Source organism: Protopterus annectens, chromosome 9.part0 (assembly GCF_019279795.1).
Source record: "Protopterus annectens isolate FY-2018-M chromosome 9.part0, PAN1.0, whole genome shotgun sequence".
Classification (NCBI taxonomy): domain Eukaryota; kingdom Metazoa; phylum Chordata; order Ceratodontiformes; family Protopteridae; genus Protopterus; species Protopterus annectens.
The window spans coordinates 864,988,623-865,010,014 of record NC_056743.1 but is presented as its reverse complement, the minus strand read 5'-3'; the positions used below and the strand labels follow the sequence as shown (position 1 = coordinate 865,010,014).

The 21,392-nt window shown below is 36.1% G+C and overlaps 1 protein-coding gene across 2 annotated transcripts in view; it reads right to left on the bottom strand.

The window, feature by feature from the left end:
- Window positions 1–21,392, bottom strand: part of AGAP2 (ArfGAP with GTPase domain, ankyrin repeat and PH domain 2) — an 823,589-nt gene that overhangs the window by 6,220 nt on the left and 795,977 nt on the right. For both annotated transcript variants that reach the window (XM_044083585.1, XM_044083586.1), the window contains 2 exons: window positions 13,264–13,486; window positions 6,268–6,523 (listed from right to left, as the gene is read on the bottom strand). In XM_044083585.1, coding sequence (XP_043939520.1) covers window positions 6,268–6,523; window positions 13,264–13,486 — 479 coding nt within the window. The remainder of the gene's footprint in view (window positions 1–6,267; window positions 6,524–13,263; window positions 13,487–21,392) is intronic.

Below are 21,392 nucleotides of genomic sequence, written 5' to 3'. Positions count from 1 at the left end.
TTTTCCAGGTGTGTGTGTGTGTGTGTGTGTGTGTGTGTGTGTGTGTGTGTGTGTGTGTGAGTGTGTATATGTGTGTGTATAAATCAAAGTAAGTGTGTGTGTGTATGTGTGTGTGTGTGTGTGTGTGTGTGTGTGTGTGTGTGTGTGTGTGTGTGTGGGTGTGTGTGTGTGTGTGTGTGTGATAGCTACTTGGGAAGGGACACAAAGCACTGGTTGGACAGAGAGGGTGCTGGAGGTCTTGGCTTGCTCACTCAGCTGAGATCTCAAGTCTATAGCTGTGCCAAGGGGAGTCTTATTGGGGATCTGGAGAAAGAGGGAGAAACCAGCCCTGGACTGACTGTGGTCTCTGTGTGCTGTTAAGGGAAACTGCACTTGATGCAAAGAGCTGCATCTGGAAATACTGTGTGTGCACCTGTCTTCCTCCCAGTGAATGTTCCCCCACTGTTGCCAGTGGTGAGGATTGAGGCTCCTTGATTACTGGTCCAGTGGTGGGGCATCACAGAAGTAACCAATTCCGCCATCCCACAGCCCTGTTAATTCCATATTATCAACCTCCCCTAAATGCCTCTAACCTTCAGGCCACTGCTATGAATTTTCGACTTTACAAACGTATGGTCATTAACATGGAGTAATCACTGGGAGTTGCCCAAGCAAACTCGCCCTTGTTTCTTCACTCACATGCCTCTCCTCTGTAAGCAAAGTTCTTTAAATATTACTTAACACAGATCTACATACTCGTGACCTCCACATACTATCAAACACACTGCCAATATAATTACAAGACATGTCTTAAAACTGAAATTTTGACCTCCCTTTCTTGTTTGTCTTTACTTCCAATGAACAAATATTTACATACATCATATATACATATTTTTTAATCTGATATACAACCTATAAATGCTATTTTGTATGCTTTTTCTGATTAACCAGCCATTCTTTTATCGAGTCTAACGTCTGGTCCCAGTGAGACTGGATAAGAAGGAGTCTACTGTATCTTGTAGATTTAATCATAGGTTCACAGGTTCATAAGTGTGTACTAGGCTAATGTCCCTGGAGTCTTTACAAGCCTAGCCCATAGAAGTGCCCTGGCATTGTGCCACCTGACTCAGAAGTATGAAAGTTCAGCTTTCAGTCAGTTTTGTGAAGACCATGGAATTGATACCCATTATACATTTATTCCCGTCAAAGTCATCACCGGAGTTTAATGTGAAGTCAGGAAGTCATTCATTCAACTGCTTAGTCACCATACATGCATTTCTTAGTCAATTGCTGCTCTCTGACTGGTAAAACACTTATACAAGCTTTTACTCACTTTACTTTGGAACCTATCCAGAGTCCAAACAGTTCTTGATCTAACTGTAAGAACTCTGTTGCCTCCTTTTTTATAAATGTTTTATATATATATATATATATATATATATATATATATATATATATATATATATATATCTATAGGTTTACTATAATTTTCGGGAAAGACATGCTGTCGGCAGTTATGCTGCCGAAAATCAGAATGCCGTTTGGAAAATGTATAGTGGTTTGAATAGTTGAACACACTTATGCGAATGCAGTAGTGCATTCGCATAAGTGTGTTCAACTAGATGTACAAGATCCCGGTACAGTGGGGATTGGAAATTTATCCATATCCCTACTGTAGTGCAATCTCAGAGTTGGAATAAATTAGTAGCAGGGGGTGTAGGGGGACTTGCCCCCCTGCAAAAACGTAATATGTCATATAGGAGTTTGATTTACATCAGCTCGTATATGGCTATCACGTCACATTTTTGGCGGCAATGTCAACTCAAATGCGTCGATCATTTGGGGTGACATTGTGTATGCTCGAAATGTTTTGTTTCAGTTTAACTTTTCGTTATTTCGAACGGCAAATGTTTTGCCATTTGAACTACAGATAGTAAACCTATATATATATATAGATATATATATATATATATATATATATATACACACACACACACACACACACACACACACACACACACACACACACAGTATTATTGCTATGTCAGCTAAAGAAACATTTAATTTTAAATACTGGAATAAATCAACATCATTACTAGGTAAATTACAAGAAAACACTCTGTGATAAGAAAATTCTTACAAATGTTTTAAATGCAAATAACAAAAATATACAAAAGGGAGTGCATACAATTTCATTTCAAAAATCTTCTGAACAATGAACATTCCTGTTCTTTTGAGAGAAAAAATTCTGCAAGTTAACAGTAAGTATTTTAAACTGCAGACAAAAAAAAATGAAAATTTAAATTATAGGGGCATGCTGCAACTGTGTTAAAACCAATCAATTTATTCAGCAAATAAATATCCACACAGTTCTGCATACCTATCTTTGAAGTAATAGCAAATTAGCAAAGAAAGGCTTAAGTGTGTTTTTTTAACAAACATGAATAACTTTAAAACTGATCAGTATAACAGGATACTCTTGGCCCAAAAGCTAATTTATTCATTCATTCTACAATTACCCCCTTAATTTATTTCCAGTTCACAGAGAAAATAATCAGGGATGGGGAGTCACTCACAAAAGGCCCACACTTTCTTTTCTTCACCCTTCCAATTGCAACATTTAAACCACTGAATTAGAAAACTCTGTTACACCTCCACCATCACCTTGGGGACTGTGCCTCCCACACCTTATTTATTTCAGTGAACTCGGGAGTCACTGTTGCTTTTGGAAAGGACAATATTCTGAGGTACTTTACCCTTAGACTAAGCATATAGTCCTCAGCATTTGCTATAGCAGTATCATAATTCTATGTGTTATAATTTGATGCATAGAATTACAATAACAAGCCAAGCATATTTTCATTGTATTCGTTATTACATGCAAGCTGCACATATACAATGCCTTTCTGCTCAACCTGAACTGCTTGTTTGCTTTTGGGGATTTACAATTAGTGGTGCATTCTTTATCTCTCATCTCCTATTAGCTGTCCAACCTACTCTGCTTCTTAAAGATAAACCAAAATTCAGCCCCAGACCACAGGTGTCATACATGGGAGCTCTCTCTCTGCACCAATGTTTCTGGACACATTCCTTTTTTTAACAAGCATGATTTCCAGCACACTGAAATTCTTACAGTGGCCTGAATAGTATGCCTGCTGCATTGCTCTAGTTAGATGTCCTCACAGATGTATTACAGCAGGTAAAAAGCAACATTCCTTTCTACCATTGAATTACTTCTCTAATTTTTGTGCACGTGTGCTTGCAGTTCCACTCATTTTTAGTAACAGCACAGACCACTGTCTTGTCATCATTAAATCATTTTACATCTGTCATTTAAGCAGTAAATATTTAATTTGTTTGAAGATCATGCAAGGCATATTTGGTGTCGTATTACTTCTATATTCATCAAAATACTACAACTCAAAAATAGAAACAATTCAAACAATCTGAGATGTTCAGTTATGAATAATTATTCCATTGCTATATTAAGAGCAATATACTTATGATTGTTATATTTGTATAGCATAACCCACACCTTCCCCTGATTACTTCATCAGTATTATTGTTAGAAGTCTCCTTTCCTACCTACTACTTAGGTTTGAAAGGTATTATATACTATTTATTAATTAATTTGTTTATCGTGAAAATCAAATTTAGTTCAACTGCAATTATCACAAGACAAACAAAAATCTAAACAACTGCACATCTCAAGAAGAACTCAACTATTGCAGAAACTATCAGATGATAAAATGGGAAAATACACAATTATTCATGAAGTTTAGCAAAGTTATTAAATGTAATGAACTGCATAAATTCTTAATGTAACAATAAAGGTCTTTGCTAATATATAGGGGATTATTTTCCAGTAGCGAAAAATTATTGTTAATATAATAGTTATTAACTGCAGGAGCCACTGCCTGTGTCCTTCATAAGCCTGTATCTTCATTCAGAGTACCCAAAAATCTTAAACCTCTTGGCAGATAGTGATGTGTCCAGCTGTCTAGGTGTTTTGAGTTATGTACCATTTCTTTTACATATATATATATATATATATATATATATATATATATATATATATATATATATAATGTTTTATTTACATTTGTTGTTTATGCTTAATGTTGACTAGAATGTGACATGTGCAACTCATTTGGCATGGATTTTAATGTGATGTCAGGAGTTAAATATTTCAGATTTTTGAGTATAAAATGTTATCTAGAAACTCTGGACTAGAAATTGTTTTTTTTTACAGCATGATAGAGCACAGTTTACCACTGCTGCTTCACAGCTCCGGATTTTTTATTTTGGATCCCTTTTAGGCTGCCATTCTGTGCGCAATTTGCATGTCCTCCTTCTGTATTCGCAGGTTCTAGTCATTGAGATGCTGTCTTCCCACATCCCAATGGCACATTAAAGTCAAAATGTCAATCATTCAAATTCCAGTCTGTATCGGGGGGGGGGGTGCATTCTGGTGGAATGGCATCTCATGCAGAATTACTTCTTTTTCTTATGCCACCTGAGTGCCTGGATAAGCTATATAGCACCTCACAACTCTAAGCAAGATAAAATGTGTACTAGGAAATTAATGAAATAATGCAATTTTATGTATTTAAATGAAGACAGAATGAAAGTAACAGTGGTAAATGTTTACTGTAAAGAGGGAGTATCAGATAGTGTGCACATTGCTACAGAAACAACACAGCATAGTGACATCTGATATTGGGTAACAGCTTAATATTATAATAGATAATAACACAGAGCATTTTTTCTGCACTGGAAATATTATACTGGGTGGTCTCTTGTGAATTTGACAGTGTAATTTGGTTATAGTTTTTAACTGAAAGCTAGAAAAATACTTTGTGTCTATGACTGCAGGTTTCATTTTGTAACAAGTTCAATGTGCTTGAAGGAAATGTATGATTTGTGTTTACAAATCATCTTTACATGTGTGAGCCTGGTACTGAAAAGACAATGGAAGAGAGTGCAAGTGTTAAAATGTATTTTAAGTCTGAAGTGTGACAGTGTTGAGAACCAAAGATTTGTTTAAACTGGATGTTTTTAAGCAATGATATAAATAAAAGCACACATCAATGTGATTGTTACTGAGCTGCTAGTGAAATATGAAGAAGTCCAGTTTTTTCCAGTTCGAGGAAATGGTATTCTGTTCTGGGCGATGATAGCACGACGTGACAAGCTTTGCAGAGAAATGTGAAGCTTTGTAGTATTTTATAGGAACTCAGCAAGAGTGACTAAGAGACTTCTCCACCATTAAACAAAGTCGATTTGATTGAATCTTTATTGGCTACATCATATATGCTTGAAGTAACTATCACTTATAGTTCTTGCTGTAATGTAGATTATGGTTTTCCTTTGGGAGATCAGTGTGCACTGTACTGGAGATTTTTTTTAATTTTTTTCATTTTCTTACTGTTGTGCAACCATAGAGTTAGTGCTAGTGTCCGTGTGTGTGTGTGTGTGTGTGTGTGTGTATGTGTGTGTGTGTGTGTGAGAAAGAATGTGTGTGCATGTGTGTGTGTGTGTGTGTGTGTGTGTGTGTGTGTGTGAGAAATAATGTGTGTATGTGTGTGTGTGTGTGTGTGTGTGTGTGTGTGTGTGTGTGTGTGTGTGTGTGTGTGTGTGTGTGTGTGTGTGTGTGTGTGTGTGTGTGTGTGTGTGTGAAAGAATGTGTGTGTGTGTGTGTGTGTGTGTGTGTGTGTGTGTGTGTGTGTGTGTGTGTGAGAGAGAATGTGTGTGTGTGTGTGTGTGTGTGTGTGTGTGTGTGTGTGTGTGTGTGTGTGTGTGTGTGTCTATATACGTGTGTGGATTCCATGCACTTTGTCAAATGGCCAGTTTATCAACAAGGTGCCACCTTTTTCACCCACACTTACTGGCAGCATCTTATTAGTTGTTATTCATTTACACATCATCTGTGTATTGTCATCGAGACCTGCATACTTAGCTGTGTCAATCCAACTGATTATTGAAACATCTTTATTTAGGGATCAGGGGTTGTGTTTGCTTTCTATGCCATTCTCACAATCCTGTAAAAAGGTTCCTGGTAACTGGGGGAGACAAGTTGCACAACTTCTAGAAATGAAAGCACTGGATTAGAAATCACCAGTATGAATCCTACTGGTTGTCAAGCTGGCTCAGCAAGGAGTTGAATGGAGATACCTATAAAAAGTGGATTCTCACTTGGTCTGCGAAAGAAAATCTAAAGTCAGTCCTTAACTATACAAAGCCAGTTACCAACGGAAAATTTAAAAAAGTGTTAGTCTGATTTCTTACCCAGACAAGGAGCTGTGTTATGACAGGGTTGGAGAGTTCACAGGCCACATGAAGAGCTGTACGCTTGTCCTTATCTCCAGTGTTCATATTAATTTGCTCTTTGTTGCTGTGGGCAAGAAGTAGGAGAACATTTGGGATGTCCTTCTCTGTTACCGATTTAAACAGGTGCTTTCCAATTGGAATGTCAGAGTTCATAAGGGGTGCCAGAAACAACTTTTGTTCATATTTTGCCCTGATCCATGATTCTCTTTCCTCTCTGAAAAACATTGCATAATGATTTAGTAAAAAGCAATTTGTTGGAAGTATGTGTGATTCATTATTACAGAATTTCTTAATCAGCACAATTTCAATAAGTTTGCTTAAAAAATACAACAGACTATATTTTAGACAAAATGTTATACCCTATGATAAATTACTTTTTAAAATAAACCCTGTGACTGTTTTTTTTAGATTTTGTTGAAATACAGAATTATAAATCTTAAATGCTGTCAATGAATGAATACTGAATATCAGTGTGGCAAAAAACAATGTTGTTAAGGTATTAATGATTACAGAATATTCATCCTGTATAAAACAGCTGTTGAGTTACACATTTTAAGAACATTTTAACAGAAACATTATCACTTGCAGTTCCTTACTATCTATCTATCTCTCTGGCTAATTTATGCAGGTATGTGACCCAGATGACTGAGGACCCTTTCTGTAGTCAGACCTAAAAAGATGGGAATATCTACATTGTAGACACTGTATTACATAATACTGAGTACAGATATAATCATTTATTAATGAGTGAAGGGCAAATCCTTAAAGTGAGGACAGTGTTAAGAAGTTATTTCTATTCCGATGTCTTCAGCTACAGAATATACTGAGTAAGCACCATAACTTAAGAGCTTGATAGTACTGTGAATGCTGCCACTTGTTTTCCAGTGATTACACAAATATTACTATGGAACTGCACCAAGAAAATGACAGCTGGTACTTTTGCATTAATAAACTTCATCATCAGCCACAATACTTAGAAATAAAATCATGGGAGCAATGAAGTACTAGTACTTCTATCAACTCTGCATGTACAGATGCATGAGACAGTGCATGCACCTCTGGTGTGTGGCTTGGCAAACTTCCAAGCTGCACTACCGCTTTTCCCTTTTCACAAAGCACATTCAGTGCTTTACTGTGACAGAAGAGAAACAGGATGTTGGACATTTTATTCAAACATTTTATCATATTCACCTACAACAGAAAGGGAGCTATAAAATGCACCATCTATAACAGTGCACCTTAAAAAAATCATGTTAGCAGATAAAAGTATATAGAACATCTAATCATCAGACAGCAGATTTCCAAGCATCTTTTGAAAGAAAAATTACCCTTCTTATTTTCAGTGGATACATATGTGCACTGACAATGGAAGACAAAAGCAAAGAAATAAAAGTCTCTCAAAAAACTTAATAAAGGAAACAGCCACAAAAGCCATGGGAAAGGACAGAAATTTGTGGACAAAGTATTTGCAAACCTCATTTTATAAAGGCATCATGAAAGATATGTATATTTCCCTGATACTAAATCCTTTACATTGGGTTCCTAAACATGGAACTGATCATTTGAAACTAGTGTATAAGTCTGCTGTAAGTTTAGTGATCAGCACATTGCAATAAATTACATTACAAATATGTTACTTACAGGCTTTGGAGTCTACTATGGCTACCTATATGTCCATGCATAACATTTAAAGTTTCTCTGCTAATGTTTTTAGTTCTACATGTCTTTGATCTCTGCTAATGTCTATAGTTTTACATGTCTTTGATCTCTGCTAATGTCTATAGTTCTACATGTCTTTGACTAATCATAGCTTAAGAAGCTGAGAGTTCACTCACTCTGTTAACACCACTTATTTTCAGGGTGCAGTATGAAACTTTAGGAGTTAGGGAAGTTGTTTATAAGGCCTCAACTTTTCAAATATACTACCACAGTGATTTTAGGAGTCCCTGATTTTGGCAGCTTTTAAGAGAGCCATTTATTTTATTTTATTTGCATTTGTTTACTGGAATGGTATATGTGGGCAAAACACCTTTTCACCTGAAGCCTGAGAAGAAAAGCCCCAGAGATTAGTATTACATTATACAAGAGCTAAACTTTCAGTCAATTCAATTTGATATGCGTTAGCATTTTGACTTAGTAAGCTACTCCAATTTAAAATCTCTCTCTCTCTCTCTCTCTATATATATATATATATATAATTACAATGTACAGACCTGTCTATAGTCTAACACGTTTTCTGTGAACTACACATGATATACATTACACAAGTTTAAAAACTATACAATAAACAAAGTACAACGGATAATCATACATCTAAATAAGGCTACACAAGGCAATGAATTTAAGGCCTAAGATTACCTATAGTGACCAGTGATGGAAGAAACTCTAAGTTTAACTGGAGAGGATGTGGAAAATAAAGTCAAGTACAAGGAAAGTGAGGGAGGAAGGTGAGATTAAAAGCTGCTACTTATGAGGAGCCTATATGAAAAAAAAGTGCTGCATCTGGTACAGAACCTTCATAGGTTTAGCCAGGACTGGAGCAAGAGCAAGACCGTAAGTATATCAGGTGTTTTTCCAGTAGTTGTTTAAAAGCTTTTTTATTAACTAATTTTAGAGAAAGTAGGATGGTGTTCCACAGTTTAGAGTAAGTTGCTGAACATTAGCTTTGGCTACTTGCAGTGCATGTTCATCTGCAGAGTGAAGGGTCCCGTTTGGTTTATATTGTTATTATATGTAAGACAGGCTTGGACATGCTCCGAGATTATGGATAAGGCTATGGGTTGTGACTAGCTGTGAGTGGATTAAGCAGTGCTGAAATTCAAACCAGTAGAATGTTTTTAAAGGCAGATAATGGTGGGAGTTGTAAGGAAGACTGGCTGCAAATTTAGCTACTTTCTTATAGCACTGATTAAGCAGGTTGGACTGGCTAGTTTTAAGATTCACCATAGAGGTGATAAGAGTAAAGATGCTATTGTAATATGTCTCCTGTCAGCTCGAGTGTTAGTCTATAGAGGACATCAAGTTTTTGGTGTTTTTTTTATAGCTTGTTTTATGGGATAATCAAATTTCACATTTTCATTCATTATAACTCCTAATGGGTCAGCATGGACTAATAGTTCTATTGGAGTGCTGTTTGAAGATGGTAAGAAAAAGAGAGATTATAATTGTATTGTTTTGCAATTAATAAAATTAGTTTGGATTTTTTTGGTTTAAAAGGAGTTGTGAGTCATAAAGCCAAGTCTCTGCAGAAATTAGGGTTTCCTGAGTTAGCTGTTGTAGTTTGTCAAGGTATTTGATGGAGCAGATGAGCGAAGAGTCATCTACATACTAGATGGTGATGGCATGTTTACTGAATTTATGGAGATGACATATGAAAATGTAGAAGAGAAGTGGACCCAGGATGGAAACTTGGGGAATGGCCACATAAACAGGAAAAAAAGGAAGGTGGACATATCTGGGTAACCATTTGAAATTCTGGACTGGATAGAGTGAGTCCCAAAATACTGAGACTCAATGGCCGAAAGATCATACTAACATATACCAAGTCCAAGATGCCATTTCTCAGAATATTCCCTTTTCTTCAAGTTATGGCAGTCTCAGAGTTGGTGTATATATATATATATATATATATATATATATATATGGGTTCCCTTCATAATTTCGAAATACTGAAATCCCAAATTTCAGTATTTTGAAATTATAACACCAAAGCCTTGAAATCCCGAAACACCAGAAGCGCGAAATTCAAAATCCTGAAGTACGGAGATTTTGAATTAGCTCTTCTGGTGTTGCGGTGTGTGAATGGTTAGGTGTTATTTCGGGTATGTATGTGTGTGTAAGTGTGTTGGTTAGGGGCTTTAGTGTATATCAGTGTGTGTTGTGACTGTGATGAGTGTGTGCGAGGGACTATTATTTAGATGAGTATTTCAATTCTTACCTAGTCAGCATTTCCCATATTTATTTCTTCTGCTGAGAATTCTTTATTTTGCTGGTTGATATGTTATTATATCCAGTTTTTAGTTTTATGCATTTGTCAGTATGCTGCTGCTGTGTATTATACTGTGTATAGTATTTTATTTTAGAATCTGAATTTGAAATTCTCCTGGAAAAAATGTTTTGGTACATTGCCTCTATCAGATACAGACCTATATGCCCTGGTGTTATTCACTGCCTCTATGAGATATAGACCTATATGCTCTGGTGTTATTCACTGCCTCTATCAGATATAGACCTATATACTCTGGTGTTATTCACCACCTCTGTCTGATATGGACCTATATAACCTGGTGTTATGCACTACCTCTATCAGATTTATACCTATATGCTCTGGTGTTATTCACCGCCTCTGGCAGATATAGACCTATATGCCCTGGTGTTATGCACTGACTCTGTCAGATTTAGACCTATATGCTCTGGTGTTATTCACAGCCTCTATCAGATATAGACTTATATGCTCTGGTGTTATTCACTCCTCTATCAGATATAGACCTATATGCCCTGGTGTTATTCGCTGCCTCTATCAGATATAAACCTATATGCTCCAGTGTTATTCACTGCCTCTATCAGATATAGACCTATATGCTCCGGTGTTATTCACCACATCTGTCAGATATAGACTTATATACCCTGGTGTTATTCACTGCCTCTATCAGATACATACCTATATGCTCTGGTGTTATTCACTGCCTCTGCGAGATATAGACCTATATGCCCTGGTGTTATTCACTGCCTCTGTCAGACACAGACCTATATGCCCTGGTGTTATTCACTGCCTCTGTCAGGTTTAGACCTATATGCCCAGATGTTATTCATTGCCTCTATCAGATATAGACATATGCTCTCATGTTACTCACTCCTCTATCAGATATAGACCTATATGCCCTGGTGTTATTCACTACTTCTATCAGATACAGACCTATATGCTCTGGTGTTATTTCACATCATCCATACTGTAAATGAAAGATTATTCTCTGAAATATTCGGTTTAAAGTTTTCACTCTAGCGGTCTAACCTGAGGGAAACTCCCACTTTACAATAAGAAACAGTTACCATACATCATGGGCCTCACCACACTGGACCGACTTTTTAAATATACTAGGCCCATTTTCTTCCTTTCCAACTGTGTGAGGACTGGTCTGTACACCTACTGACAAAGAAACCATCTGAGTTGATTGAATAGCTAAGAAAACATCAAGGGACTAACTTTCGGAAATGTCTGTTAGAAAATACATCCACTGCCCTCCATGCTTCAAGATACTTAAAATGTCCTCTGCTTCCACTCCTGCATGCTGAAAAGGCCATGATACAGATGTCTTTATGACGAATTATGTTTATATACTTCTGAAAATCTAATGTTATGGTGGTTGATCATTCTCAGAATCCTACTGATCTTTATACTAAAGCAGTGGACAAGTAATACGGATAAATATATGTGTGCCACCCTGCACCTGCTGAATTAGAATCTCATGGTTGGAGAGGCAGGTGAGGCTTATAAAAAGGGATGGTCTGCTTTAGAATTTAACATGTGGTGCTGACATTAGGTGTTGAAATGTAACAATGCTTGCTACCTGCTAATTGTAGGTGACCTGTTGTTACAGTGATTTCTTATACAGCTATTGTTTAATGCAAGTGGTTAATTCTTACCAAAATATCAACAGCTAATAGTTCAAGAAATTCTAAGTTTCTGATACCATACTAAGAAGGCAGCTAAGGCCAATACAGTCTATATATTGTGTTTCCACACTCTACCAAATAGGGTCACCATGTATCTAAACTGCAAAACCAAGGCAAGATGGTATGCATACAATACTGAAGCAACATTACACCTCAAGTATGCTGAAATGTTCCTAAATACACTAAACAAACTATCCCCTACAAAAAACAAATAGATGTCCTTCTACTTGACTTTACTTTCAAGCTCCTCTCCAGTTAAACGTATGGCTAAAGCGAAGCATTGTGGCCTAATCTGTGTTATGCCTTACTGCCGTATGTAGATTACAGTTACCCATTGCACTTTTATTGTGCTATTAAACATGCGTATTGTGTACAATGTGCAGCTCACTGAAACCTATTAACAAAAACAGCTCTTGCACTGTCTTGTTCTGAAGATTCTATGGGCAATGATACTGCAGAACATACTTCAAAATGGGTTTTCTTTAAATGTTTTTTGGGCCAGATGTAGTGAGATGAGTCTTTGAACACCATCGCCATGGGACTTGTACACTGACAGTATGATGTACAGAACAGCATATGCACCATCCCCTTAAAGAGACAGAAAAACAGCTAGACTAGAAACTATAAAAATGAAAATCCTATTTTTTTCGGGGAGCAAGCTCTCCACAAGATGAGTAGAATAAAAAGTTGGCAGTGGGAAAAATTTAGACCTTTATTGTTGTTATGTATTGTTATTGTGTATGAAACTGTCACCACACAGGAGAACTATATTCTGCTAACAATTTTGGGTTTTGGGACATGCACATAATAATGATTTTGTCAGATTCTGATACAGTGTAAAAGAACAAAAATTCAAACTTTGCTTTCCTGTGATGACAAATACCATCATAACCTCATACATACATACATATATACATACATACATACATATATGCATGCATATATATATATATATATATATATATATATATATATATATATATTTATACATACACATAAATACATACACACACACATATATATATATATATACACACACACACACACACACACACACACACATATATATATATATATATATATATATATATATTTGCACAGCTTCATCCCCTTTTCTAATATAATGAACTCTGAGGTTGCATGTTTTAGGTCTCTAATTATCCTTTGTGTTTTATGGCTTTCCATTAATTTTCCATTAAAGTGCTTAAATACTATTTACTTCTTACTTGTTAACTGAGTGAAAAGACTCTTTTTGCCAGACCATTATGAGCGGCTACTTACCGAGATGAGTCACGGGTGGGTTTTGTTCTGTTATGAGTGTTGCACTCCCAGATGCTGTTGGCCATCTCATTCCCAATGGATGTTAAGACTAGGGTGAGCTCCAGTGGCCAATCATCCAAATCAAGAGAACGCACACGGGACAGATGAGTTCCAAGATTTCGGTGAATACCAGAGCATTCTATACAGATCAGGGCGCCTAAGTTTAAGCTAGCCCATGTAGGATCTAGTTAAAAGAAAAACACAGTTATACTTATGAGATACAGCAGTACAATTTCAGGTCCTCAAATGAAGCTAAAAAGCAAACTGAAAGAATTTTTGAATTTATTCATAAAACAAAATTTGTTTACACATTTAGATTTGTAAAGCCAGGCCTGCTGGTAGTTTATATTTATGCCTCACTCAAGATCAGTCCTTTCTTCGGTAGCTTATCTGACATCACAACTACTTGCGGATATATTACTGTTTTGTATCTTTCAGACACAGAATGTCTGCAGCCATTTTCTGAAATCTTTTATCCTTAGGGTGAGGAGGTACTCTGAGCTCCTTCCAATAAGTGAAACATAATTGTTTTTGAAATCCATCCTGCATTCCTCCTTAACTAATGTGTAATAATGAGGAGGCATTGCAGGTCACTACAAGCATTGGTACACTGTGTTGCCTGACAGTATTGGTTGGCACCCAACACCCACTTTCAAATGAATCAGGAGAATTTCCATGCCATACTTGGGGCAGATTCATATCCACATCAGGAGTAGTTAGACATCCATTGCACAGGATCACCATTAGTGCTCTCATCAGCCCGAGATATTTCACTACGGTCAGTCATGGGATACATTTGGGTGATCAAAACAAGCATACTCGACAGCTCCGCTGCATGACAAATTGCAAGACAGTCACAAACTGTTCTATGCAGAGCAATTAGTAAAAGGAATTCCATGACAACACAGTCTTTTCCATTCAGGCCGCTATCTTATCAGAAACTATTGCACTAGATGAAGTGATTGCTTCTTTATGTAGTATACCTCCTTCTATTGTTCTTCTTACCTCTCTCTCTCCCTCTCTATGACTTTTGGTAACCTCTCTTGAAATTTCTTTTTTGGCCTTCTCACACTGATCAGTAATCCACTTCCTAACACTCCTCACTAATCCATTCCCCTGTTGGTTTTCTGTAACCAAGTTGCCAGTCACGGTGTAAGTCAGCCAGGCCAAGCCATCACGTTCCAGCAGTTCATATTGTTTTATTTGCATTTTTGCTACCTATTCATACCTATTTCTGTATCCTAATATGTGTCTTAAGTTATAGCAACTTAAACCTTTTTCTCCATACCAACTATCACACTACTACCCTGCACAGTGAATAACCAGTCCAGGTATAACTCCATCAGACTAGGCCAGAAATGATAATGACTCTAATCACAAAAATGTCACTGAATGCATTCACATTTCCTCACTTTTCGCATACATTCTGCATTAGAATAGTCCCTGTTAGAATTTGAAATAATTTGTACTGTCCTTGTTTAAACACTTCTGCACTTGAAAATTTATTTGGAAACTTATTTATTTAATGTCACTGATGATTTTCTCCCAAGGGCCTTTCTGTAATTGCAGAATGCCAAGTAGTGGTAAGCACAGATTCCTCAATGTAATAACTAAAAAATTGTTGCATCCATCTTATTATAAGCAATTCATATTAGTATGACTGAGTGTGCTGTAGTCCACTGGTGTAACTAGGAATTTAAAATTGTACACCTACTTTGAACCATCCCAGGACTGCTCAAATCAGCTTTAGGACCTTGTCATATGCCTTCTCTAAGTCTAGGAATGCCCATTTGGACTCTTTCCTCATTTCTAGCTTCTTTTCAACTCTCTGTCTCACTGCAAACATCTGGTCAGTTGTGCTGCATCCTGATCTGAATTCAAACTGCTCATCTCCCATCTTACATTCTAGTACTCTGCATATTCATTTGTCAGTCACCCTCTCCAGAACTGTCATGCAATGTAATAGGAGTTTGACCCCTCTGTACTGCCCACAGTTGTGAATGTCCCCTTTGTTCTTGACCACTGGCACTAGCATGCTTATTCTCCAGCCATCTGGGATAAGCCTTTCTCTCCATACTCCTATGGGTATCCTCAAGAGCCATTTCTTCCCATCTCACTCAACATCTTTATCAAATCTGCTGTGACCTCATCTGAGCCTCCTGCTTTGCCTTACTTCATTTTCCTTAGTGCTGTTCTTGTTTTATGGTGAGCTCCTCCTCTTCTTTCTTCATAGGATGCGTTTGGGGCAGTACAACTGCTGTGGGGTTTTCTTCATTTAGAAGCTGCTGGAAATACTGCTTCCATCTGCCTTTGATATCCTGTAGATTGGTGAGCAGGTTGATGCTGGTGTTGCTTATGATGGGTGCTGACTGTCTTCTTTATCTTACTGTCTTTACCTTACAGCCCGATAGAGTTTCACTGTGCCATCGACTGAGTCACTTTTCAGAATGCAGTGCCTCTGATGCCTTGTTGTTTTCAACTGAAATGACTCTCTTAGGCTCTTTGTTAGCCAACCAGTATCCATGCCTAGCCTGGCACATTTTTTTATCTCCTATTTTTTTCCTGTACTCCTTCTTTCTTTTGATGACCTCCTGAAGTTCTGTATTCCACCTCCAGCTTTCCTTATGTACCTTATTTCCATACCTGCCTTGGCCACATACCTGTTCTGTAGTCCTCACACAAGCTGTTTTTAGGCACTGCCATTCTTCTTCTTCAGCTCTGCCTATTTCCTCTTTTTCTTGAGGCACTAGAGCCCTGAGTAATGGCTTGAACTGCTGTGCTTTTCTTCACTTTACTTCCAGGTCTTCAGCCTGGTCTCTGTTGATGTTAGAGCCTTCTCTGACCACTGCTTGCAGCTGATTGTGACAAGCAATGGTTTATGTTGTGGGCTGGCTGTTTCACTTCGGATGACTTTGCAATCACTTATTTTACCCCAGTGCCCTTTCTTTACTTAGATGAAGTCTACCTGAGCTGCATGTTGGCCACTCTTGTATGTGATTTTGTGACTGTCTCTCTTTCTGTATGATGTGTTGATTACTATCAAGCCATTTGCCAGTCAGAAGTCTAGAATGACTTCTTCTTTATTCCTGTTGATCCACCTAAGTGGACCCAGGCATTCCTCATATCGTCCTGTCATTTTTAATTTCTCCAAGTCTTTTGGGTTTCTAATACCATGATGGGAATGGACCCCATTCCTAATGGCCCCATTCCTAAGTCAACGTACGATTAAAGTTCATGAAATTAGTATTGTTTCACTCTTTGATGTTAGCCAAAAGTGCTCTGTGTGTCCCAATATGTACATTCAGGTCACCCATTATCAACACCAATTCATATGGTCCTATTTATCTAGTAAGCTCTACAACCGTTGTCTGAATAAACTCTTTTTCTCAGTATTGCAACCCTGATGTGGGACATAGGCTAAGATTATAAATAGTGCCCTAACTTTACACTGGAGTCAGATTGCCATGAGTCTGTCAGTAATTTTGATGACATCCCTCACTGTCTTCTAAAGTCTCTCCCTCATCACAGTTTGCACCTGTTTTTAGGAACTCTTGCAGGGAAGTTACTTAGATGACTCATCTGTCAAACTTGGAATGACGAGTCATACCATCAACTTCAGGGACTCAAGGGAACAATCATATAAGCAGCATCTTCAACATCTCTGACAGCTACTGGAGTACAGCCCTACCAGTCTCACAGTCTCAGAGGGTATTATGGGTGACACCCTAGTATGGGAAGCCATTTGGGAGACATTTGTTAATATTTCTAATTTTGAAAGGAATTGAGTAAAAAAACACAACCAATTCTGAAGAGTTTTGTGAGGAGTCAACTATCTGACAGCACCAGCCTCCAAATTTGTTTTGGGAATTGATTGGAAAATACCAAGAATCTCAGAGACTGTTTTGTAGAGATTATTGGGAAGCATCAGTAATTGTGACTAAAAGTTGTTTATGCAATACCAACAAATTTACCAAGTTTAGTCTGGTATTACCTCAGTGATACTACCAGTCTTGGAAAATCTTGCAATGAGTAATTTGGATAACATTTCCACTCAAAAAAGTGGTGTAGAACGTCAAGTGGTTAACATCTGTCTCAAGCACTCTAAAAGGAACTTGTATTGTTAACACCACTAACATTTATTTATTTTATTTTAAGGAACTTGTATTAACACCACTAACATTTATTTATTTTATTTTAAGGAACTTGTATTGTTAACACCACTAACATTTATTTATTTTATTTTATTTTAAGGAACTTGTATTGTTAACACCACTAACATTTATTTATTTTATTTTAAGGAACTTGTATTGTTAACACCACTAACATTTATTTATTTTATTTTAAGGAACTTGTATTGTTAACACCACTAACATTTATTTATTTTATTTTAAGGAACTTGTATTGTTAACACCACTAACATTTATTTATTGTATTTTAAGGAACTTGTATTGTTAACACCACTAACATTTATTTATTGTATTTTAAGGAACTTGTATTGTTAACACCACTGACATTTATTTATTGTATTTTAAGGAACTTGTATTGTTAACACCACTGACATTTATTTATTTTATTTTAAGGAACTTGTATTGTTAACACCACTCACATTTATTTATTTTATTTTAAGGAACTTGTATTGTTAACACCACTCACATTTATTTATTTTATTTTAAGGAACTTGTATTGTTAACACCACTCACATTTATTTATTTTATTTTAAGGAACTTGAATTGTTAACACCACTGACATTTATTTATTTTATTTTAAGGAACTTGTATCGTTAACACCACTGACATTTATTTATTTTATTTTAAGGAACTTGTATCGTTAACACCACTGACATTTATTTATTTTATTTTAAGGAACTTGTATCGTTAACACCACTGACATTTATTTATTTTATTTTAAGGAACTTGTATCGTTAACACCACTGACATTTATTTATTTTATTTTAAGGAACTTGTATCGTTAACACCACTGACATTTATTTATTTTATTTTACGGAACTTGTATTGTTAACACCACTAACATTTATTTATTTTATTTTAAGGAACTTGTATTGTTAACACCACTAACATTTATTTATTTTATTTTAAGGAACTTGTATTGTTAACACCACTAATATTTATTTATTTTATTTTATCAAGGACACTTGTGAGCAGCTCCTCAGGTAACATTACCAATCTAAGGGATTCTGTGGACAGCCATTTAGGTAACACCATCAGTTTTAGGATCTCTAGTATGGAGGTATGAGGTGAAGCAATTAAACCGAGTCTTGTAAGTAGCCAATTGAGACGTCACCAGTTACTAGAAATATGGGTTCTTTTGTGTATCACAAACAGTATTAACAATTCTTTGGCCAAGTGTTAGTGACTTTGATATTCTGAGACTTTTTGGTGAAACTCCTGGAACAGCATGGGTGACTGAAGTCACAGAAGCATGGTGATCTTGGAATTGCTATATGTAAGCTTGGGTAATTGTGTGGGGCTTGTCTCCCCACATCAGGGGGTACAGGGAAATGTTCCCTGCCCTTGCAAAAAACAACTTTAAAAGAGAACAGCAATGCTTAAAATTTAACGTTCTGTATTTTTGGATTTTTTTTTGTAATTCCAAGACTCACACTTGAGTGTTAGAATTACAACAGGGAGTCAGTAATAAAAATCACATTTTGTTGAGAGTTACTTTGGTGACATCACCAGTCTCATGCACTCTTGTATGGCATCAGGGGTATAATATTCTGATTCAGAAGGACTTTTGTGTGTCACTTAGCTATCTTTACTCTTCAGTATTCTTGCAGAGCAAGTCTGTACAAAACAGCGAAACAATAAAAAAAAAACGGCAGACTCAGAAAATGCTCAGCAATAACATAAACAATACTTTAATGATCCACAAAGCTTTCAGGTACTTACATTCATCTTCAGACTCTATTTTATATAGTAATTAAGAAAACATGTGACACAGCCCCCAATCACAATCCAGAGTTAATAAACTTATTAAAATCACAAAAAGTAAAACAAGATGACAAGGGGGTACTGTAATAATATTAAATAAGAATGACTATATATCTGGCATGGAAGACTTTTTGAAGGATGAAAGTACCTTTAAGAGAATTGAGTTTTCAAGTGCTGCAAACTTTATTTGCCATTTACAATCTGCAATTTTTGAATGACAACACAATTGATTTGTTTAAATTTTTACAGTCCCTTGTCTTGTGATTCCTGTGTGGTACTGACTGCCTAAAATTCATTAATGCATAACAGAGAAGTTGAAACTATATGTTAGTTACTAGAATTAGTACTAACAGTATTTTTGTTTTTGATGAGCAGCTGTATTTGCAATCCTCTGGTGTAAAAATGGGTACATCCATTGCTAACACCTACACCAATCTCTTGGTTTATCAACGGGAAGATAGATTTGTATATAGTGCACCCTCCATCTTAGTTCTAAGGTGGCTTTTTATAAGTCTCTCATTGATGACGTCTTCATGATCTGGGAAGACGATGAATTTGAGTTGGCTAATTTTGTAGATTCTCTAGATAATACCACAGCCTTTTTGAAATTGAAGTCTATGTTTTCTGCTAGGGAAGTTTGTTTCTTAGATGTGAAGCTAACTAAGTTGGATGACAACATCAGAACATATATATGTAGAAAAGATGTTCAGGCAAACAGGTATATTCATAGGCACAGTAAGCATGCCCCCATACCTTTAAAAGCATAGTTAGGAGTCAACTATTAAGAGTGAGTAGGTTGGATACCAATAATGATATATGTATTGATCAAATGAATGAGATGGTTCAAGGTTTAAAGAAAGAGTGTATAGTGAGGACTTTTTGGATGAAATCAAATCTGATGTCTTAAAGGACTGATATCTTTTGACAAAATCCTTTTTTGAGGAACATAGCTCACAGAATAGTGAAATAGTGTATATAAATAAGCAGGGCTTTTTACATTATACCACAACTTTTAATAGGCTAGAATAAGGTAAAAATGTTATATTGAAGAATTGGAGCATTTTAGAAAGTTTGCCAGAACTGAAACAAATTATTGGAATCAGACCCAGTTTTCCTTATAGAAACTGCCCTAACCTTAGGAAATGTCTATGTTATAAAGAAATTTTGTACAATGTAAATAGATGTATTTATTTATTTAATTTATTATTTGTTTACCAGGAAAGCTCGACTTGGATACATGTAGGCTTAAGGACCATATTATTGAACATCTCTTGGAGCTACTGAGATGTATTACAACAAATGTTTTGGCTAACTATGTTATGGGAAAAGGGAATTATCTTGGAATTTAGATTTAGGGTTATACAAATTGTTTTAAAGAATATTAGAGATGGAGACTTAAATAATAGGCTTGAGGTCTATAAATTCAATTGGATCATTTGTTTTCAAGCTGATTCTGAGGCAGGTATTAATCTTATGGTTAGCAATAAACCTATTCTTAAAATGAAGTTGCATTAATCATTTCTCATATATGTACATAATGGTTTGAGTGTTTTATATTCTGAAGCTTTGCTTTTTGTGCTTTTAATGAGTTTATTAAAAGTTGATTGTGATTGGGGGCTGTGTCACATGCTTTCTTAATTACTATATAAAATGGAGTCTTTTATGTTGAATGTTGTTTTAGAAATACACTGAAGAAGGGTATACATACTCAAAAGCTTTGTGGATCATTAAAGTACTGTTTATATTTTTTGCTGAGTGTTTCCTGAGTCTGCAGTTTGTTTTTCTTATAATACTCCCTTATCAGCAATCCTGTATACATTCTATCATTACAATATTAGAAGCAATATTATGTATCAAAAAATGCTACTGAAACCAATATTCTGCCCAATAAATGCTTTCACTGGTAAATATATATATTACGGTATTACACTCTCTGATATTGCATAAACTAAGCCAAGAAATACTAAACTCATTTCATACAATATATTCACAATTTTGAAAAATGTATTGACTAGAAGTAAAATTAATTTTTAAGATGGTGACAGGAAGGATAGTGTACAGCTTTATCCATAAAATGTTCTCACAATGATGACTTATTACCCTGAAAGTTCACAAAAACCCACCCACTATCATTGCTTT